Source organism: Python bivittatus, unplaced genomic scaffold, assembly GCF_059951505.1.
Source record: "Python bivittatus isolate LINGU-HERP-01145 unplaced genomic scaffold, Pbiv_v1 ctg000840_np1212, whole genome shotgun sequence".
NCBI lineage: Eukaryota > Metazoa > Chordata > Lepidosauria > Squamata > Pythonidae > Python > Python bivittatus.
In genome coordinates, this window is record NW_028277113.1 from 2,466,349 (window position 1) to 2,490,300 (window position 23,952).

Below are 23,952 nucleotides of genomic sequence, written 5' to 3' on the forward strand. Positions count from 1 at the left end.
AAGCTGTTAATTTTATTTGGTATTCCTCCTCTACCTCATCAATCTTAAAAATCAAACTCCTGACCACATATTTAATATTGATTACTGTATAAGAGAGTGGGAAAGGCAGTAATGGGGTACAATCTCAAAAATGACAGAATGATCTCAGTGCGTATCCAAGGCAAACCATTCAATATCACAGTCATCCAAATCTATGCCCCAACCACTGATGCTGAAGAAGCTGAAGTTGACCGCTTCTATGAAGACCTACAACACCTTCTAGAACTAGCACCAAAAAAAGATGTCCTTTTCATCATAGGGGATTGGAATGCTAAAGTAGGAAGTCAAGGAGTAATCGGAATAACAGGCAAGTTTGGCCTTCGACTACAAAATGAAGCAGGGCAAAGGCTAATAGAGTTCTGTCAAGAGAACAAGCTAGTCATAGCAAACACTCTTTTCCAACAACACAAGAGACGACTCTACACATGGACATCACCAGATGGTCAATACCGAAACCAGATTGATTATATACTTTGCAGCCAAAGATGGAGAAGCTCTATACAGACAGCAAAAACAAGACCAGGAGCTGACTGTGGCTCAGATCATGAGCTTCTTACTGCAAAATTTAGGCTTACATTGAAGAATGTAGGGAAAACCACTAGACCACTCAGGTATGACTTAGATCATATTCCTTGTGAGTACACAGTGAAGGTGATGAATAGATTTAGAGGATTAGATTTGGTAGACAGAGTGCCTGAAGAACTATGGACGGAGGTCCGTAACATTGTACAGGAGGCAGCAACTAAAACCATCCCAAAGAAAAAGAAATGCAAGAAAGCAAAATGGCTGTCTGATGAGGCTTTACAAATAGCTGTGGAAAGAAGGAATGCGAAAAGCAAGGGTGAAAGGGAAAGATATAAGCAACTAAATGCAGATTTCCAGAGAATAGCAAGGAGAGATAAGAAGGCCTTCTTAAATGAACAATGCAAAGAAATTGAGGAAAACAATAGAATGGGGAAGACTAGAGATCTCTACAAGAAAATTGGAGATATGAAAGGAACGTTTAGTGCAAAGATGGGCATGATAAAGGACAAAAAAGGCAGGGACCTAACAGAAGCAGAAGAGATTAAGAAGAGGTGGCAAGAATACACAGAAGAACTATACAAGAAAGATCTTAATGTCCCTGATGTCCACGCTGGTGTGATCACTGACCTTGAGCCAGACATCCTAGAGAGTGAAGTCAAGTGGGCCTTAGGAAGCATTGCTAACAACAAAGCTAGTGGAGATGACAGTATTCCAGCTGAGTTATTTAAAATACTAAAAGATGATGGTGTTAAAGTGCTGCACTCAATATGCCAGCAAGTTTGGAAAACGCAACAGCGGCCACGGGATTGGAAAAGGTCAGTTTATGTTCCAATTCCAAAGAAGGGCAACACCAAAGAATGCTCAAACTATCGCACAATTGCACTCATTTCACATGCTAGCAAGATTATGCTCAAAATCCTACAAGCTAGGCTTCAGCAATACATGAACCGAGAACTACCGGATGTACAAGCTGGGTTTCGAAGAGGCAGAGGAACTAGAGATCAAATCGCCAACATTCGCTGGATCATGGAGAAAGCACGAGAGTTCCAGAAAAATATCTACTTCTGCTTCATTGACTATGCAAAAGCCTTCGATTGTGTGGATCACAACAAACTGTGGCAAATTCTTAAAGAGATGGGAGTACCAGACCACCTTACCTGTCTCCTGAGAAATCTGTATGCGGGCCAAGAAGCAACAGTTAGAACCGGTCATGGAACAACCGATTGGTTCAAAATAGGGAAAGGTGTACGACAAGGCTGTATACTGTCACCCTGCTTATTTAACCTATATGCAGAGTACATCATGAGAAATGCCAGGCTGGAAGAATCACAAGCCGGAATTAAGATTGCAGGGAGAATCATCAACAACCTCAGATATGCGGATGATACCACCCTAATGGCAGAAAGTGAAGAAGAACTAAAGAGCCTGTTGATGAGGGTGAAAGAGGAGAGTGCAAAAGCTGGCTTGAAACTCAACATTAAAAAAACTAAGATCATGGCATCTGGACCCATCAATTCCTGGCAAATAGAAGGGGTAGAAATGGAAGCAGTAACAGACTTCATTTATTTGGGCTCCAAGATCACCGCAGACGGAGACTGCAGCCATGAAATTAAAAGACGCTTGCTCCTTGGGAGGAAAGCTATGGCAAGCCTAGATAGCATATTAAAAAGCAGAGACGTCACCTTGCCGACAAAGATCCGTATAGTCAAAGCTATGGTTTTTCCAGTAGTAATGTATGGCTGTGAGAGCTGGACCATAAAAAAGGCCGAGCGCCGAAGAATTGATGCCTTTGAACTGTGGTGCTGGAGAAGACTCTTGAGAGTCCCCTGGACTGCTAGGAGGTCAAACCAGTGAATCTTAAAGGAAATCAACCCTGATTGCTCATTGGAAGGATCGATAATAAAGCTCAAGCTCAGATATTTTGGTCACCTAATGCAAAGAGAGATCTCTTTGGAGAAGACCCTGATGCTGGGAAAGATTGAAGGCAAAAGGAGAAGAGGACGGCAGAGGATGAGATGGTTAGATAGCATCACTGAAGCAATGAGCATGAAACTGAGCAAACTCAGGGAGGCAGTGAAGGACAGGAAGGCCTGGCGCAATATGGTTCATGGGGTCACGAAGAGTCGGACACGACTTAACGACTAAACAACAACAACAACAACTGTATGTCAACATCAAGTCAATGTTGACTCTTAATGACCACATAGATAAATTTTCTCCAAGAGGATCTGTCCCCAGCCTGAATACTCTTGACATACACTTCTGGCATTCTTCATTCATCCTTCCTAGGAATGTGTGGCTGCCACCATAATGAGGCAGAACAATAGGATTTGAAGGAGGGGGGAATATTCAGAGTAAGAATCTTCATGTTGTGATCCAACATAGCAAATATCAGACCACAAGGACTTAGCAAAGCTAATTTTTTAAGTCCTAAAAAAGTAGGGAAAAAATGGAGATAGATCAAAATGGGAAGTAGAGAAGCTTCAAGTTACACAAGATGTGATTGAGAGGCAAGTGCTCAAATAATGTATAGAAGTTTGTTGCAAGACCAATTTTAAAGATGCCATTAAAGTAGAAATAAAATGGAAATACAAGTGGGCAGGGCTTGTCCTACACTTGCCTAGCAACAGATGAGTCTGAAAGATAACATTCTGGTGGCCCTATAACAAGATTAATCCCTTATGAGATGATGAAATACAGAAAAACTTTGGCCTCAGCTGGAACACTATAGCAATGGCCGGTATACTATGCAAACATTTGTTGGCTTCATTGCTTTGGTGGTGAATTTACCTGAATAAATATGATGATCAAAGTAAGATCAAAACAATAATGGCTGGAAGACAAATGGTAGACTAAGAAGTCACAAGCAATGAGGAAAGCAGCACCTTTTAGAAACATTTTCTTGGCTCTGAATCGGGCCCAGCATGCAGTTTAAAAGGCTCTATCTTATTCCCAAACCTCTTCTTATCCTCTAAAGAGCCAATTCGCTACAATGACAGTAAAGGAAAATGGCATATCACTAGCCTTTCCCAACTTGAAACTTTCCAGATTTGTTGTGACTGTAATTCCCATAATTCCTAGCCAATATGACCTACAGATTCCAATCCCAATCAATCTGGAGGACACTGAATTAGAAGGCTGTTTTATATTAAAGCCAAATCCCTTGATTAGAATGCAGCAGTACATAAATTCTTTGCATTTCAACTGAGGTTCATCCTCTGTCTTGCTGCTTCTCATCTTCAGAAGTATATAGCCAAAATTTCAGTCAATACTCAGCTCAATCGTGAATGAGTGGAATATTGACTGAATATTCTAAAATAAGTCTTACATCTTTTCTCTCAAGTTATTTTTAAGGTGAATGAAAACTATACTGATTACACTGTATACCTTGATTCATTTTTAGAATTCTTTCTATCAGTGAAAACAATTGATATAAAAAGAGGCTATCATGGTTCAAATTTTGGAACCACATATGACAATATATTGTGAGACACACATGTAAATCTACCCCAAATTGCTTATGGGCACTACTGCAACATTCCCCAACTTTCCAATAGTTTGAATGCTCTCCCAAAGATCAGTCTTGTTCTTAACTCTCCAGATGCCCCTAACATATAATAATACACTCATAATATTGATATCTAGATAATCATTTCACAATTTACTGTTCTGAAATCTCAGTTGGAAAAATGTTTCCAATAAACAGTGAAGATGTTTCAAAGGCAACTTGTTTTTAAAACATACAGTTAATGATCTAGTCATTAAATGCCAGCATGACACATATAGTACAACAAACCTCTAACTAAAGGATGATGAATGTAATATAAGTTTAAGGAAATCCTGGTAAAGAATCTGCTTTTCAGAAATAACCTAACCCTGGAAAAAAATCTCCATCTAGAAGTTTGTCAGATCTATTATGTTGCCAATCAAAATCAAATTAGAAAGGATATAGAAATTAAAAACAAAAACAAAACAAAAAAACAAAAACAAAAATGAATATTTAGTACCTGAAAAGTTCCCTGGCAGTTAAAGAAATAAAAATGACCCTTTATATTATTATTTATAGTCAGACACAAGTAGACTTAAAATGCAGCACACACAAATGCATATGAATATGAAATTATTTACTTCTTTAAACCAATGGCATCATAACATGGGGCTAAAACTGGGCCATCAAAGTAAACTCATATTAGGGCTTATCTTGGACTATGATCCTCTTTGTTGTTTAGCTATCCTTTGCTAACCTTGATTCTTCAAACAGAAATATTCCAACACAGCTCCAAATCCTTAGGGATTTCATTCTTTCATGCATTACGAAAAGGATATATTTATGCCATACTTAAATTTGTTGCCATATAGGTAAATCCACTCAATATGAATGGATTTTGTTGAAACCCAAACGAAACAACTTCACTAAGGAACTGCCAACCTACACATTTTCTAGCATTTCATTTACCTGTTAAGGGAAATTACATGGGCACAATGCCAAAAGCTGACTGGGCTCGAGAACCAACACAGAATCAGTGCCCCCAGCTATCTATTATAATCCATACAAGTCTAGAATCAGATCAAAAGCAAAACAAGGCCAACATTATTAGAGACATTGCAACATTTTAAAAGGCCACCTTTATTGGAAGGTATCATTTCTTCATGGAAAAATCCTATTTCTTTATGGAAAATTGGTCTTTGTACAGTAAGATTAGACTGCATGTTCCAAAAATAAGCAGCTAAGTTGGTTTAATTACACAGCTGGGTATAAAGTAGTGATAATTGCTACCATATTCTGGTAGAGATTTTTCTCAATTTAAAATTATCTCAGTGGAACATATTAAATACTCTGTTCTCTCTTCACCTTTTGTCCATCATTTGCCTTTGATACGTATACGCCACATATAACATTCCCACTGAGAGGTCTAAAAATTTTTCTAGGGTTGAAATAAATCCTTCTCACTGCCAGATTTAAGATGAAAAGATGCAGTAATACCTCTTCAGTGAAACTATTCAGGCATATAATAGTGGAGCTGACATCCTCTCAAGGCCATAAAGACTAAGAAATGGTGATAAATATGAAAATTTAAGGAATTAGCAGGTTTTTTTTCTTTCTTTCTTCCAAGGTTTACTTGATTTAATCTGCTCATGAGCAGTTTCCATGCTTAATTACATCACAGTTAATACCATATGGCAGCAAATGACTGCATCATTTTAAGGGTCATATTAGAAGAGTTCCCAATGTCATTTCCTTTATTAAAAATAAATTAATACATAAATGCCCTGGAAGAAAGAATTTGAAGCAACCTGTGACTGCATGCAATCCCTTAGCACTGCTTTTGTTCCTTAGTCAGTGCTAAACTTCCTCTTTGTCTTTACTTACCTATTTTGCCCCTAGATCTTTTCCCCCTTGTCCCATACAGTACAGCTTGTCCCTGTTTAAGTGCATTGGAGCAGAAAAAGAAATAAAGAAAACACTGTAGAACTTCCTTCTCAGAGACTTTCAGAAGTTACAAAGCATTCAGGTTTGAGTCAAGGCAACTTCTGACAAATTCCTGCATGGTTCCCAGCCTGACGGTAATCCATGAAGCTCTAGCAACTTTATTATTTGGTTGGTTATTTGTATTTCCAATTTATAAGGATGCCTCAACTCAAACTGACTCTCAGCAGTGTACAATTAAAAATCAACTGTTTGATTATATACCATCAAGTTGGGGTCAACTCTTACCAACCACCCAGATTTCTCCAAGATGAAAAATGGAGACAAAATTAATAGAAACCTGACATAAAATGGGAAACACCTATCACAAAGAAACAAAAACAAAATGACTCTAAGATTGTGTGAAGCATTCATCTCTATAATTGATCAAAAATTATAGGTTTCATTTTAAGGGGGAAAAAGGCTAAATAAACAAAATTGTCAAAGTTCTTTGGAGATTAATTCTAATCACTGTGTAAATACAGAATAATCAGAAGTCAAATTGCATGCAATCCATAACTGATCTTCCTATAGTTTTGATTTAAAGTAGACGCATTTATAGATGAGGGAAGCTTCTGATTTTGACTACGGATACAGTGTAGGAGATGAAGATGTCCAATTATATCTGATAATATTTTCTCAGCCCAGAACTCTCTCTCTCGCTCTCAGACACACATGCAATCCTAACTACAAGTGACTATATAATGCTCATACTTTTGCCATCTGCCAAATAAATAAGAGCCTGGGGATGATTTAGATTGGGGGAGGGGGGGAGACACATCCTGGAAGAAAGGACTGAAATATCTCCTCCATTATTCTTCCCTGATGAAACTGACAAATGCCTACACCTCTGCTGCAGCTACAATTGGCTTTGCTTATAAAGTGGGAGAGCTCCCATTGTAACATTTAGCTTGCCTAAAAACAAAGACCCATCACTGTAGTTTGGGAAAAAGTCTGGACAACATAGTCTTGATTAAACATGAACTCAGAAGGAGAAATCTTCTTTAATCATCACATTTATATTTAGCTACCCAAGGTGTTGCTGAGGATTTTAAATATACGGAGGAGATTTTTTATAAAAAAATGGGTTGCATTGCCATTAAGTTTGTAAATATTATTAGCCTGTCCTGCCATGCCCCTTTCTGAAGGCACAGAGATCAGGACGCAAGCTTATCTGGTTCCTTTCCTTTTCATTCTATGCCTTGATCTCAGCTGTTAATTCTACAGTTGCATAGATGTTGGAACAGTCTAGGCAGCTATCAACTGAAGGGAAGTAGAGTACAGCTATTACAATTGAACATGAGACACTCTAAAGGTGACATCAAGAAATGAAAGCATGTCACTCAAGCTTCTTGTTCCTTCCTTGTTAAGTTTTGTCCACAGCAAAGCCTTTTCCATGTTGCATGAAAATAATTCTGTCAGGTTTGAAAAGATAGCTCCATTCACACTCCCTTCAGTCCTTTCCTCAAGCAGAAGGTAAGATATATCTAGAAAGTACACAAACACATATATACACATTTATCCTCAGAAACTTCCGAAATCTGTAATTATATATGTAATGTAGAGGGATAATATGCTTTTAAAGGACAGTCAGTGGTTTTGAGATAGCAACAGCTCAGGGATTGATGGTTGCACCTCTTATTTGGCCCAGTAAGGCTTAAGTTAAGTTTTTCTTCTATTTTGGAAAAAGCAGCTGAGTTTAGGGCAAAGAAAGATCACAATGTGACTTTGTTTTATTTTGCTTTCCTCCCTCCCTCCTTCCCTCCCTCTCTCTCTCTGGAATTTGATATACTCAGGCCTTTGGGAGTGCTAGACTTAAAAGCTAAGGTGAGAAGTTTTCAGGAAGATCTGCTCCAGATTTCAGGAAAGGATATATTCTAGGCAGATATTTGCACTGGTTTATATCTGTTCTTTTTATTTGATTGTGTGTTTTGAAACTCTGTTTGCTCTTTAAGTCCTGCCTTATTATTACCAACCTTGTTCATAGAATTAATCTGAAAACACCTGATAAACCCATTTTGATAGTTATTCACATTCTTTCTATATTCCTAAGAGAAAAGGAATACTTCACAGTGGAGTACTTTCACTGGGGGGATTATTCTTCAGGTTTCTGTAAGTTATTTATTTATTTATTTATATTGCTTTTAAAATAATAACAGAAAAACAAAAAAAGAACAAAACACAGATACGTGCATTATCCAAATAAATAAATAAATAAATAAATAAATAAATAATGCTTAAAATATAAGTGGAAAAGATTGTAAACTTAATTTGTTGACCTGTGCGGAGAGGAGGCGGGGGCAATCCCGGGGCAGAAAAACCAAGGGGGCTTGGTTGTGGCATTTATTTTATTTTATTTTATTTATTTGAGACTCAACCTTTAAAGAAAAAAAAAGGCTGAAAATTCTGTCCCCTCAAGTGACATCATATGGTCAATGTCATGTCTCCTGTATTCATTGCCCCCCAAAAGGTGGGTTGAGATTCTGATACTAGAATAATTATAAATTATTTTAGCAGCCATAAGAACTATAACTTATAAAATACAGCTAGTGGGGTACTAAGAAAATTACAACTAATGGCAATCTTGAAATATATTTTAGAGAAAGTGTTTGGTATCAGTATATGAAGTAGGAATCATTGTGAACTAATGTTTTGTTGTCATTTGTGAGTTCTGATGATGATTTTGAGCCAATTACTCTCCATTTATTAATCAGAAATAATTATTTCCAAAATAGCAAAATCTGTACAGTGTAAAATTATGCATTAACTCACACCACAGTTAAAAATTTTCAGGACCATATGTATATATGTGACATCGCTTACACATAAGAACAGAGGACTTCTTGAAATAATGCCTATTCTATACAATTAAGCAATACGATTTGTTAAAACTGTTCACATTTGGCAAAGTGAAGAGTCTCTGGAACTATACTTAGAAACACTTAGGAACAATGAGATATTTTAATAGTGGGATAATTCCCAAGTTTCAGGATGCAATCAGCCTTCATAAAATATTGCATTTTCTTTTCATTATTACATATGATTTCCTAAAAAGGAATTATTATTCCTGTCCCACTAAAACACAGAGAACATATAATTCTATAGTTTTCTGTTTCCTGCACACACTTTTTTCTGGGAAATATACTTTAGGAAAGACATTCAAAACTATGGTTTTGAAAGACATTCAACACATGCTTATAAAGAAATCCTTAATCTTAACACAGATTTGGACAGAAATATGAAATATTTGCTTGCATACTTATAATCAACTATAGACACACAATTTTTTGTCTGTGTTTATGAGAATATGTAAAGTGATTCTGTTCTTGTTACAAAGATTCTGAGCTTGAAAGTGGATGTGACTAATGTGCATGGGTGTAAAATATGTAAGATATTAGCAATGACATGGAATAGACCAAGAAGATAAGGCAGGAGTTTCCAATGTTTTTTAGGCCACAGAACCTGTTAATTAATAAATCAATCAATCAATCCCAGAGCCCTTGATCAAAAGGTAAAGCTTTAGTGATTGGCTGCATTTGAGTGAACTTTTTTTTTTTTTTTTGCCCTTAGTCTCTCACAGAATCCCATCAAGTTCTTGCAGAAGCCTAGAATTCCTTAAAACACAGTTTGAAAAACCCTGAGATAAGGGACTGACTAGAACGGTGAAACTGAACAAACAGAAATTATAAGGAATGATTAATAGATCTTTGTTTTATGACATATTTCCTGTAAAATAGAAAAAAAAACTAATTTGCAATACAGTCAATTGTTTCACATATGTAAATTCCAGCTTCTTTCTTTCAAATGTCTAGTATGACAGATTCTTGTAAAAGTAATAGGAACACACACAAAGAGAAAGAGAGAGAGTTCCTACTACTTAAACATATATCTACAATTTCTTTTAAATATATTTGACACATAACATTAGAGGAGGCCATAATCTACAGTCAATTATGTCATTCAGATTCATGGTTTGGTACTAAGATATCATCTCTTATCTTTCACCTAAATTACAGAGCTCTTCTGACGACTTCTCAATTATGAAGATTTTACATTATTCCCAATTCAAAATAAATATAAAACAAATTTGGTAGCATGCAAAATGCTTGTGTAGATAAGCTAATATTCTAACAACCACCAAGCGTCACTTTAGATTGTGGCAACATAGAAATATGTTTAATAAACAAATAAAATAAAACATTCCCAGAACTACCATATAATAGAGTCATATATAAAAGTTGGTGTGAAAAATCCAGTGGTTCTTTGATCATTAATTCTATTCAATGGGTATTATAACATTATCTTACTACAGGCTTAAGCCCAGACTGAAATTCAAAATTAATGCAATTCACATTTCTCCAGTATCTGCAACAAATGTAAATTGCCTAAATGTTGCATTGCTAGAATTTATCCTAGTATTCTGCTTATTAGGAAACATTCCAGTTAACTGAGATGCTCTTTCTAGAAATAGTTGGGTGGTATATCAGACAAAATGCTACAATAAACATAACTAAATATGGATAACATCTGGCCTTGAAGAGATTTGGAGTTTTTTGTGGCACAGAAGGTATCTGCAGAACACCAGAGAGATATTACCTTTCCAACATACTGTGGATCTGGTCCCATGTGCTCTTCTAAAACAAAGAACTGGTTCCATACCCATCCACGTTTCGGGCGATGGTGGACTTCTGTTTCCCCCTCTATATGTTTGGTTTGGTTTCTAGTCACCTTAATGGAGCCATGATGTGCAGTTCCATAACACCTCTGCACAAAACAGAGACAAACTAGGACTGGACAGATGCAAGATGTGCTCGTAATTTTCATTGTAGGATCACTTTCCAATTCAAGGTGCTTCTTTCTCCGTTTTCTACTTTCTCTTTCCCACTATAATCTGTTAATAGTCTTCCATGGATGAAGGGAATAACTGATTTAAAAAAACAGTCCATAAAGTTTTTTTTAGCTTGTCCATGATTCAGTCGCCCATCGGTCTGTGGGCATTCACATCATGAAAAGCCAAGTGAAGAAACAGCTCACATTGGTGATCTTCACAACTGACTGCTGAAGCCACACATTTTAGACCTAGTGGAAAAGAAAAGACATTACATACTACTAAGAACAGAAGTTTCAGTTTTCTACTTTGAATAATGCGCACTTACCTTATTAAGGGGTTATGCCAAAGAAGTGTCCCACAGAAACCTTTTGTAGGAATGAATCTCTGTATGGCATATAAATGTATGTGTATTTATGCATTTAAAATTAGTGTTGTGTGTCAAGATGAACAGTACCAAGAGAAGTACAATATATTGTGAGTGTGAAGCCCCCATATAGACATTTTATATTTTATTTATGAAGGCTTATAAGTCATTCAAAGCCCTGAAGCACTATTTCCTTATCTCATTTTTTAAAAAATATTTATTTATTTTGAGAAGTTCGCTGTTATACTCAAGCCTCTATAAGTAGCTTTTGTCATCCTACCTCAAGACAAATTATGAGAAGTGGGAAAACTGTAGAAACCCTCCCAAATGCATTTCTTCTGGAAAACACAGAACTTTCCACATTAGTGGGCAATGTATAAAGACAACTGTTAAACAGTACATGGCTGATTTCTCCTAGGAATGTCACAGCATTTTTTTTTTTTTTTGAGCCAACTGAATCTAATTTGCACTTCCCAGATTACTGTGTGGATTGGAATTAATTTACCCTCCCGCTCTTATACACATACTTTTTCAATTTTTTTTATAGTAGTCAAGTAGTTTGAATATTTTTTTAAAAAAAACCCTGCATACAAAATGTATATATTATAGAACTAAATGCAAACGTTGGTGTATTTTTTTAAGTCACCAGAATTATGTGGATATCTGATATGATGAACTAAAAACTGAAGACATGAAACTCTGGAATAGACTGATTTTAGACTTATCAAGACACTCCTAATCTTTCTTCAATGCAGCCACCCCAAAATTTAACAAAACAACTACTACAAATCACACAAAAGCTCTTCATACCCATGAATACCACTATCTTATGGTAACATGGGAGGAAAAAAGAAATAATATATATCCAGTAACCTGTAGAGTAAATTTTAAGAAGCAACTCTTAAAGGCATATCTGGGCAAGTTCTTGAAAAACAATGGTAGCTCAAGTCACAGGAAAGATGCAGGATCTGATAACAACACAACTCCATGATGGTATAGGAATTGTTCTTCTGTCTTTTTGTACATACACTTAAAAATGAAGATTCCCACTGGAACAAAGCACTGTTATAAGTGTCTGTACTCCATCCAAATACACTTCTGTCAGGGATCATCAGGGCAGAGAGCAAACACTAGCCCAAACTTTTTCTACTAATTAACACAGGAGCTACCCCTGGAGATACATATATTTTCCAATACAAATGAAGTAATAACAGCAAGATGGCACCAGAGCTTTTGTCAAAAGAAAAGAATAAATAATGCAAGTAGTTTATACCACTCCATACACTATGCTTCTATCTTCTCCTCATTTCTCCTTCCAAAGAATTGATCCTGCTAGATGTAGATCAGTGTTTTACATGTGTATGGCTCATTGCTACCTGAAATGTCTAAAAATATACTTGTCTAAAGAAGATTATTAACTATATTCTTCTTTTGCATATCTTGTTTTCCAGAAAACAGAACATATCATGTAGACTTTGATCATTTCAGCTTTTGAAATCTGTATACTTTATCTCAGTCAAAGGGAAAGAGTAAAGCTTTTATTGTATGTTCCTATTGTTCCAATAAATATGCTACAATGTGAAAAATACAGGCTATGAAGCGAAGTTATTTCAATTATCACTTGGATGAATAATTCAACAATTCAATTTCTTTCTTTTCTGTTTGCTTTGCAGAACTGATATAAAATCACTTCGCTTAAACCAGGAACAAACAGCATATGAACAAATGTTTCACAATAAGCTTGGAAAAAATGCCACAAAAGGATCTTACAACCAAACAAGATCTGATCAAAATATTCTGTATTTATGTTGTCCTATTTACAGTTATCAGAAAGATTCAAAGTAAACAAAAGAATTTATGATAATGAATATTCTAAGACTGATTTTGAAACTGAATTGTATACAAATGATGAACATGTGATTGCTAAAATGTATAAACTTTCCTTGAAATTTGAAACAGAAGAAGAAGAAGTGAAATAATGTATGATAAAGTGGGCTAAAATTTTGGTTATAGTATACAGATGGAACAATTGGAAAGTATGCGGTTCAAAGGATTGAAATTTACATTATATTATAATCTAAGAGAACTTTTATAAAATTATGTACCATTGGTATATGACACCAGAAAAATTATCTAGAACGTATAAAGGCATTTCAAATCTATGTTGGAAATGTGAACAATGAGAAGGGTCATGTGGAGTCCTTGGGGTTCTCTGAGCTTTGTTGTTTTCTTGGAAATGTTTCGTTACCCGGCTAGGTAACGTTTTCAGTGCTAGAATAGAGAGGGGTTTGCTCTCTGTTTATGTACAGTGGCATGCCTTTCCAGTGTTGGGGTGTGTGGGGGGGTTCCCCCTCCCCCTAGTTCCTTGATTAGGGTATTGTTTATTGCTTGATTGTATGTCTGGTGATAATCTTGGTGTCAATCTCTGCTTATCTTGGTGATGATTGCTGGTGAGGAGGTATTCTGGTCTTTTGTTTCCTTTTAACTGCTTCTTTTGAATAGTATGTAGATGTTATTTATCTCTATGTGCCTTGTCTGAATACCAAGCTTCCAGGAATTCCCTCACATTTTTGGATTTAGCTTGGTCTAAGATGCTGACCGTTTCCCAGTTGAAACTATGGTTAAGTGTGCCCATGTGTTGTGAGATTAAGGAGTTTTCATTGTGTCTTCTGACTGCTAGTTGGTGTTCATGGATGCGCACTACTAACTTTCTGCCAGTCTGTCCTACAATTTATCATGTTTGGTGGACATGCAAAAAAGCTAGAAGATTTTGTGTTCAAATGCATAGACTGATTCAGAGGATTTTAAAGATTACTATACAACTGAAACCAGAACTTTTCCTCTTGGGACTGATGGATAAACAGTTGAAAAAAAGTCACAGAACTTTGTTTTTATTTATGATAACCGCAGCAAAATTATTGTACACACAAAGTTAGGAAGATTTGGTAATGCCTACAATTGAGGAATGGTTGGTGAAGATGACAGAAATTGCTGAGATGGTTAAACTAACTTCTTTGATTAGAGAAAAGACAATATCTACATTTATTGCTGACTGGAAACCTCTTATGGACTTCTTGCATAAAAGAAAAGAAAATGAATTTATGACCTATGGCTTTGATGATTAGATAGGTTAGATTATAGCAAGAGGAGAGTCATAATATAACTTTAGAGAAAAAGGTAATTCTACAATTGCACTTATAACTGCTGTAAAGATTGGAAGCCATGTCTTTATATCTTTTTTCTTTCTTTTCTATTTTTCCTCTAACTTACTTACTTACTTACTTACTTTTTCTTTCTTTCTTTCTTTCTTTCTTTCTTTCTTTCTTTCTTTCTTTCTTTCTCTTTCTTTCTCTCTCTCTCTCTCTCTCTTTCCTTCCTTCCTTCCTTCCTTCCTTCCTTCCTTCCTTCCTTCCTTCCTTCCTTCCTTCCTTCCTTCCTTTCTTTCTTTCTTTCTTTCTTTCTTTCTCTCTCCTTCCTTCCTTCCTTCCTTCCTTCCTTTCTTTTTCTTTCTTTTGCACTTTAACTTTCTCTTTTATTTCTTCTTTTTTCCTTTTTTCCTTGTTACTGTATTTTAGTTTGTATTAATTTTAACTCTTGTTTCTTAAAACTTTCAATAAGATTATATTAAAAATATATTCTGTATTTATGATCCCAGTCACATATTGCACATGGAAAAGCTATTAGGGCCACTTAATGGAAGGAAGAATAGCAATCTGGTACTTTCAGGAAAGTTACCTATGCAATCAAACTACATTGGATCAATAATTAGAAGCAAATGGAAACATGAGCTATTCAAACCATCTAAACACTATTAGGCACGAAACTTGCATCTCCCAATAATCTAGAGGGTGTTACGAAAAGATGAAAACTCCAATTACCAATTCTCTAATTCAAGATCCAGTTGCCTTATGCAATCTGAATTTGCTGCCAAGAGTACATTCAACAGGGAGTTGCAGCCAATCGTGACTCTCTGATATGCATAGTTGCATGATTTCAATAGTGCTTATTACATGTTGCATCTTTTAGTTTACATTGCTGCATGCGTAGGATGTTAAAGCTTTATATAATAATTTCTGTTAAAGCTTTAATTAGGAAATGGCAAATATTTCTGAAATGATAACACTATTATGACATCTGTATTGCAATTATCCACTTGTGCATTCCTCTCTGTCAAACCACGAAAGTATTCTGACAGTAGGAGGAATCCAGATCACACACAAAAAAAATATTTTTATATATACATGAAATCTGGTATTTTTATGTATTAAGTATGTATAAGTCATTAACCACTGACATAATCCTGCACTTTGTAGTGCATATTCTGTAATAGACCATATTGTATGAAAGGCTTCCAGAAACAGAATGACATGCTGTCAGTGGCTGAGGTACTGGATGTGAAGCAGGGAGATGCAGATTTAAGTCCCCATTTCATCAGAATGCTTACCTGGTGACTGGGCCATTTATCTCCTCTCAGTTCTATCTTTTGTGGGGATAAGCAGAACAGAAACCTTCCTGTGCATGACTTTAAGCTTACTAGAGAAAATTAGGGATATATATTCAGTAATAATAATAAAAACTGCTATCATTACTATATACTGCAAATAAACATGAGTAACAGTAGTTACATGACAATTTAAAAAAAAATCTGCTTCAAAAAGGTTTGGCCTATAAAAATTCCAGAGAACCGTATCTCCCTTTTTCATCACTGTTTCCCTGCTCCAAACAACCCTATTCCCCATGATTATAGTTTACTCCTAACAAATACAGCCGTATCAGCCTCAGTATAGAAGTTGATAGAGCATAGCCTCTGTAAAGAAGCATTTGGTGTGAGGACCAGACTTTTTTTGTATAGTATTTGGAAGAGTGATTGTTACATTACTTTCCCCTTGTTTATTCCAATGTGTTCTAAAATTGATTTGGTTGCAAAATAATGTAATTTGATAGTAGTATTGCCACTACGTACATGGAACATATGACTAAACACATCTGAACAAATAGGCGAACAATCATATCACAAAGAAATAAACAGTTTATTTATCTAGTGGCTCAAAGGCTAGCTGCTTGCTGTTCTCTGCAATTTTAAACAGAGTGGATGCTCTGCATGAGAGGCAAGGAATGAGCATGGGCAAGTAAGAGAACTCATACAATGGAGAACAAAAGGAACAGAACCTAGCAGATGTGGAGAAATAGCGGGGGATTCAGATTATGTTTTTGAGGTACAGTAGTGTTTTCCTCTAAAGGAGCAAAACTGATAAATTATACTTTATAATACTGGTCATCAATTCATCATTAAAACAGCTGCATCTTTTCCTGAGATTAAGCCATTGCCCACTGCAGTGCAATCTCAGAAAAGATGTGCTAGGTTTACAGAGTTGCTGATTGATGCTTTGTGGGAGCTTATAGGAAACTTTTATATATATATATATATATATATATATATATATATATATTTTCCTTTGAATCCAAGGTGGTGCACAACCCTATTAATCACAGCAAATGACATGTGTTAAATCTCAGATAAACAATCTCTTGCCCAAGGGCTTCATGCATACTCTGAACTTTTATTTGTGGCCCCCAGAGACCCATCCAACTTCCTTGGCTGAAAATCAGTGTTATAGTATCTTCCTGTTTTTGGCAGGAAACTTACAGAAACTATGTGGCTGCAAATAGGTTTAAACATAGTTTTAAAACAAAGAAAAAGAACTTACCTCCAGAGTCTAAGACCTCAAAAAACAAGAACCCTATGCACATCTCCTTTGGATGATTTCCTTTCCACTGCAGCCCTCCAATTTTAACTGTGACCCCATCAGGTATCAAAAAGATGTTTATATGGTGTTTAAGCGTGCCCTTGAAAAATTCTACAGGTCTTCTTTTCTTTTCCTTTCCTTTCCTTTTTATAAATAGCAGGGTAAATATTACTGACTATCTTTCAAAGTGCAAAGGTCTTTTCCAAAAATGCTTTAACAGAGCTACATTCTCTTTACTTAAAAACAAAACAAAACAGAATTAGTAGCACAAGATTCATTATCAGATTTCCTGTAATTTTTTCCTATGAAGATTTTTTTCCAATAATTCCTGTTATTTTTAGCAATACTTCTTCAAATGTACTCTTCTCTTTCAATAATAAAATATATTCTTGAAATGCCATCATTTTTCCTTCTTCCAAAAACAAATTAGAAATCTTTTGCTTTATTATCTCTTTATCATAATCCATAATCATTTCTGCTCTACCATTCTTAAGTCTTGTTATGTAAATTGTCTCTGGAGGATCTTAGATTTTTTTTTTAACCTTTGTTAGTTCAACTCCTTTTATACTCATTTTTCATTCCATAACACATTAGGTTCCTCAGAATTAATTCTTCATGTAAATAACTAACAAGGTCCAAAGGAATAAATATTAATTGGGATGAAAAAGAGCACAGTACAGACTACTCGTATTTTTGAGGAAGAAAATAATGTTCAAATATTAATGTTCTATTAATTGGAATGGAAGTCAATTTTGTGGTTATTCTGGCATTCCTGTGAAAAGTTCTTTATTACAAATTAGTACCATGTGGTACTTTGGATTCAAAGGAAAAATGTGTTTCATTTCTGCTGTTCCTTGTTTATAGGACAGTTGGTTACAATGGCAGTCACTGGAGCTTATAAAGATGCATTGTTGATTACTAAGCTTCTATATGATTGTACTCAATCTATCCATCACAAAGTATACCAGCTGAAATTACTTATATTTAATTCAATAATCAGTAATTGATAGTATCTCTGGCTTTCTGACCTTACACAAGAGAGAAAAACATGCATTTCTACTGAGCTACTTTCTACTTTGCCATCACCTGGGAATCTTCACAAAATGAATTTCATGACTCAGAAGGGAGTTACAGCAAGCTGCAATTAAAATAAATAATTAAACAAGGCCTGGGTGCTAGTTGGTGGGAATGGAAGGATAAAGTTTTCTAGTATACCTGAAATGTATTAGAATATACCAATTCCTGCTTAGTGAAGCTGAAAGGTGCTAATGAATTCACAAGGATCCAAGCATTGTGCTGCAAAGTTAATGAAGTCTCACTACCAGGATGGCACACAGGCTCAGCTGAATAGTACATAAGCTGATCCGCTGTGAGAACTGTACATTCAAGCTCAACTGCCTTATTTCCTACATTACCATAACTCAGGCCGTGTACTTGGCTGAATTTATGATTGTTCAAAATAGATACAGTAGTATGCATGTGGGGCCTGCCTCATGTTAATATAGACAACTAACCCTATCCTCTCAATTCCTGTCCTTGCTGCTTTGAGTGATGACTCAAGGGGAATTTTGCACACATTCGCAGTTGCAAACCCTGCTTTATCAGGGTGGGATATCTATGCCATATATCCAAGATATGAAATAGCATAGTCGAGATTTGGTTTCAGTTATTAACAGTGTGACTTAGAGGTGAATGGTACAAAAACTGGCAGAATATATTTCACAGACTTCATGTATTAAGTGGTGTTGGGGGGTGTACAATTATGATGATGATGCACCTATTCCTAAGTGAATAAGCGTCCCTGTGGCTGTGAAGACAGGGAGAATCAGGTCCGTAGAAAAGCAAAGGCAAGAGCACTGGGTTGGGAAGGTTATCAGGAAAGGACGATTAGGACAGAAAGCACTGATTAGGCAATAATGATAAGAAAACATTCCGTGAGGATAGAATCTAAAAGGAGGAAACAAGCTAGCAGACAACTAAATGTCCAAATTATGCACAAATGAAACTTCAAAACATCCAGAAAGGCTGCCTCAAAAGAAAAGGCAAATGTTACATATCCTGAATTTCTTTTGCCTGCTTGAATCAAAATACAAATAAAAAACAAACCTTCTAGCATCCTTCCCTTGTCAATTCCCCAGAGAAGGAGCAGCAGAATCAAGAAGAATTGCAATAAGAAGATTTTCCCCCTTTCCTCCAACTTCCCACCTCATTTGCTTAGACTTAAGTGTCAGGGCAAGGTGGATTACTTAATATCATGCGAGACCTAGTTTGGTGTAATGGTTAAGGCACCAGGCTAGAAACCAGGAGATGGTGAGTTCTAGTCGCACCTTAGGCACAAAAGCAGCTGGGTGACCTAGGGTCAGTCCCTCTCTCTCAACCCTAGGAGAAGGCAATGGCAAACCACATCCAAAAGATGTTGCCAAGGAAACTGCAGGGACAAGCCCCTGCAGTTGCCAAGAGCCACAACTGGTCCAAAGGTGGAAAAGATACAAATATCATATGCCATCACATCCTGTCAAGCAAACTTAGTTTTAGACCATTAGAGTTTTACACATCACCCAATTCCCACCTCTTATTTTCTTCAGCACTGCTGCAAGGAGACCACAAAATCTATATTTATATGACAGGGAAATTATCCTCAATTTAAGATTAATCTCTACTGACCCTGCAGAGTACACAGAATCTCTCTCTCTCTGCCTCCATTAGCAATGCTCACTGAATCTAAAATGACTCTCCCATTTTATAAATGAATTATTTGGGGGGGGGGGGAGTCTTCCTTTCAAGTAAATACATTATCGGCTTTTGTGATTTAACAATTTTTTTGTTGATAGTGATTTTATGTTTCAGCTGGGTCAAGGAATACAGTCAGCTTAAACTGTATTTTACCCAAGCAAGATAGAATCAGAAAAGATTTTGACTTACTTGAATACCCTTAACCAAATGCAGACAACTAACCAAACTGTGTAGAGTTAAAAACATAAATGAATTCCCTGATCATCTTGTTAGCCATATTGGAGAAGGAAGCATGGAAGTGCATGATTCTGAAGATTTTTAATATAACTATAAACAAGGATTTAATGCAAATGTAATCCAAATGCAGCTTCTGATGGGAAATGGGGAGGATTAAGCAAAATATGTAAGAATGTAGCAATGTGAGATCAAGTATGCTACACCAAAACTCTGTATGAGTTGACTCTGGCCCTTTATATAAATTCTCGAAATCTATCCTTATATACAGGGTTTTATCAGAAAGATGTACAAGGATTATTGGCAGACAAATCGAAGCAGAATTTCCTTTAGAACAGAAAGAATGAAAATCACTGTTATCTCCATAAGGCCAAAAAAAAAAAAAAAAGATGATAATCTAAGTCATGTTTGGTCCAAAACAGCTGGAAGACATATGTTCCTGATTTTTGTCTTGCTCCCTCTGCTGCAATTCAATTTGATAAGACCCGGTTCTAGTACAGTAAATCAACTTAATATCTAGCTAGCACAGTAAGAAGAAGGTACCTGAGATTTGCTGTTGCTAATGCACCATATTCTTTCCATTATTTCCCAAACTCAGCATGAACCAACATAACTTACAGTGAAATAAAATAACTTACAATATTGCTTAACATTTTTTGAAAGCTATTTCTTGGAAGCTTGTTCATGAGAGAAAAAAACCACTCCTTTATCCAATATATCTTTCCCTCATTTCTTCTCTGGAAAAAAAAAAAATCTTCTTTAGGTAACATTAAAGATGTAATAGAAGTTGAAAAAACAACAACAGTGAATGTAAAGATGAAAACTAAAAAAAAAAAAAAGCCTTAAACATTTAAATAGGAAAGCATGGTCTTAAAACTAGTACACAAAAAAGTATGCCTTTAAAATAGTCATCCTGTGTTAAACTTAACTGATCAATAAACTAACCGCAAAAATACAAAATACATAAAAATATATATGAGAAGGAAGAACAAAGATTGGAGGAGACTGGCAATTGCCCTCTCTTTTCTCTTCCAAGTAGCTTCAGTCAAAGGAAAAAGGTTGCCTACTAATACAGTCTTTTTCTTTCTTCCTCCATTTCAGAAATGAGCTGCATGAGGTTCTCTCTTCAATTTCTTTCTTTCTCTGCCTCCATTTTTCATTAGACAGTTCCAAAACATGTCTGATGTCCATTTCTTTATCTCAGATAGCCACAGGATTTTGCTTGAGAACTATCTTTCACTTTTCCCTTTTGTTCACTGTCTTCAATTCTCACCTCAACTTGCTACCATTGAGCATGTTTCTCTGATTTTCTTCTTTTTTATGTTATTGCTCTGTGGAAAGAAACATCAGATGAGACAAGCTTTCATGCAGCAGGGGGCCTTGGCTTTCTGCAGTTTATGGCTACATCTGGAATGCTGAGAACCTTTTACGGGTTCTGTTACTACAAAAAGATGCTGAGGCCCTAGAAAGAGTGCAGAGAAGAGCAACAAAGATGATAAGCAGCCTGGAGGCTAAACCCTATGAACTAGGCTAAAGGAACTAGGCATGTTTAGCTTAATGAAGAGAAGACTGAGGGAGACAAGATAGCAGTCTTTCAATATTTAAAGGGGTGCCACAGTGAAGAGGGTGTCAATTTATTCCCCATAGCACCTGAGGGTAGGACAAGAAGAAATGGGTGGAAGCTTGTCAGAGGGAGATCCTACCTGGAAATAAGGAGGAATTTCCTAACTATTAAGCAGTGGAACAGCTTGCCTCCCAGAGATGTGGGTGCTCCATCACTGGAGGTTTTCAAGAAAAGATTGGACAACCATTTGTCTGAGATAGTATGAGGACTCCTGCCTTGGGCAAGGGGTTGGACTAGAAGACATCCAAGATCCCTTCCAACCCTATGATTCTATGATTCTATGACTGACAAATCCCATTCCAAAGTACTCATTTACCAGAAAGCAACCAGGTGACCTTGCTCCCCACCATCTCCTCTAATATCAAAGAATGCTTTCTAACATATGCACATTTCCAAACAAAGCAGTGGGCTGTAGCCACGTATGATTTTTATTTCTGACAATACCTTCAGAATTAACCATCAACCCAAAAGCATTCCTTGAAATAATGCTTGAGGGGTGGAATTTTGCTTTGCAGAATGCTACTTACCATTTAATAAATAAATAAACTGTGAAATAAAATAAAATAAAATAAAATAAAATAAAATAAAATAAAATAAAATAAAATAAAATAAAATAATTAGATGGAGCACGGAAGCAGGGAAGAAAGTACAAAAGAAGGCAATTTTCAGTCCTACTTTTACATATGATAAATAACACCTTATCACAATGCTGGGATTTTCCCATATACCCTCCACATATTTGGATTTTGCATGAATTTTAGAATTTTATTCTCAAGTTGAAATATAAACAGATCTGTAATTACTGCAGTATATGTGTGTGCATGCACGTATATAAGAAAGCAGAGAATGATTGGCAAAACAGCCTTAAATTACTCAAGAACTAATTAATTAAGGCTTAAGCAATAAAGCCCTTTATCTAACTTTAGCTGTCCTCTTAAAGCTGATTTCTCAAAAATCTGTTGCATAAGTGTTGATGGGAAAGCCAGCTTTAATAGCTTAGCTGTTGGCAATATGCCCAACGATTGAAGACTACAATTCATTTGTGGTTTGTTTTTCTCTGCCAGCTAAAGTCAAAGGGAACCAACCAGTGTTTTTCACCTTCAACTCAGCTGTCAGATGCCATGCAAATTAAACTTTCTTGAATGTTTGAAAATGATTGCTTACTATCCCCTTCCTCCCCCTCACTTATTTTTCATTTCTACCTACCAAGACATAACATGTAAGTGCTGAAATATCCAAAAAGCAGAAAACACGGAGAGGTACATAATTTTCCTGAAATGCCAAAGCAGTTTCTCTGAACAGCAAATAAGTGAGGAGGGTGCAGAGTTAAGAGTAGAATCTAATCTAGTTTTACCTCACCCAACAGAAACAGGAGCACAAGAAAGGCAAAACAGGCTGGGCCACCACTCATAGCATTGTGTGTATATATGTGTAGGAATTTTCCTCTTAATGCAAATAGAGAATATGGAGTAAGGGTTAGTATGGGGGGCGGGGGAGGGAAATGTCTATTTCCCCCGTTTGGGACACAGTCCAGATTGGACCCCGTGCCTGCTTCTAAAGCATCTGTGGAGGAATCTTCATCAGAGAATGGAATCCATATACATCCCCCTTCTTGTTGAATCAGATGCCCTGGGAAAACAACTGGTTTCCAGAAATCTTGGACCTCCAAAGATGTTTCTCTGAGCCTAGGCTTCCAGGTGATTCTTATAGCTGACTAAGAAGATGAGACAATTCAAGCACATGAAAATTCATACCCAAAGCAGAAGTGCTTGGCAGACCAGCAGCCCTCATGAGAAAATGAAAGAATTCTCTACATACTGCATTGCAAGAAGCCACTGTGTGATCTTAGAAACTTTTATTTCAAAACCCTGTTTCAGAAAAGAACCTATAAGTGAATTAATTACATGAAAAGATAACTATAAGCGGAAGAGTATGGCACAAAAACAGTGTATTAAAATACACTGCGCTTCCAGATGAAACACAATGACTATAATACCATTATTCTCTATCCTTCCACCACAGACTCCAAATCTGACAAAGTATAAATACTATAGTAAAAACTCAGAAGTGATGTGTGAATTATTTAAAAGAATCAAATATTGGGGAAAGTGCTGAGGGTTTTACTTTGTGCATAAATGCCAGTTATTACATGCCTCTGGAAAGTCTGGTTCACTGCTGATATATTTCATGGTGCTTGTCTTTTTACAAAAGCATGGGGTTTGGTTAACTTTAATAGGTAATGTCTGTCTTCAGTCACCATGAAAGGGTTCATGAGTGATGTCTGAAGTGACATTCGTAAGGCTTCCTCCAAATTCCCCTACCTCCTGTGAAGAAAGCTGCCATATGAATCCAGGTAGGAAAGGGAAGCCCCACACAAAATTCCCCTAA

The 23,952-nt window shown here is 36.2% G+C and overlaps 1 protein-coding gene across 2 annotated transcripts in view; it reads right to left on the reverse strand.

Moving 5' to 3' along the window:
* CDH18 (cadherin 18) overlaps window positions 1-23,952 on the reverse strand; it is a 302,248-nt gene that overhangs the window by 208,916 nt on the left and 69,380 nt on the right. For both annotated transcript variants that reach the window (XM_088130719.1, XM_088130718.1), the window contains exon 2: window positions 10,628-11,110. In XM_088130719.1, coding sequence (XP_087986845.1) covers window positions 10,628-10,855 — 228 coding nt within the window. In that variant the 5' untranslated portion in view covers window positions 10,856-11,110. The remainder of the gene's footprint in view (window positions 1-10,627; window positions 11,111-23,952) is intronic.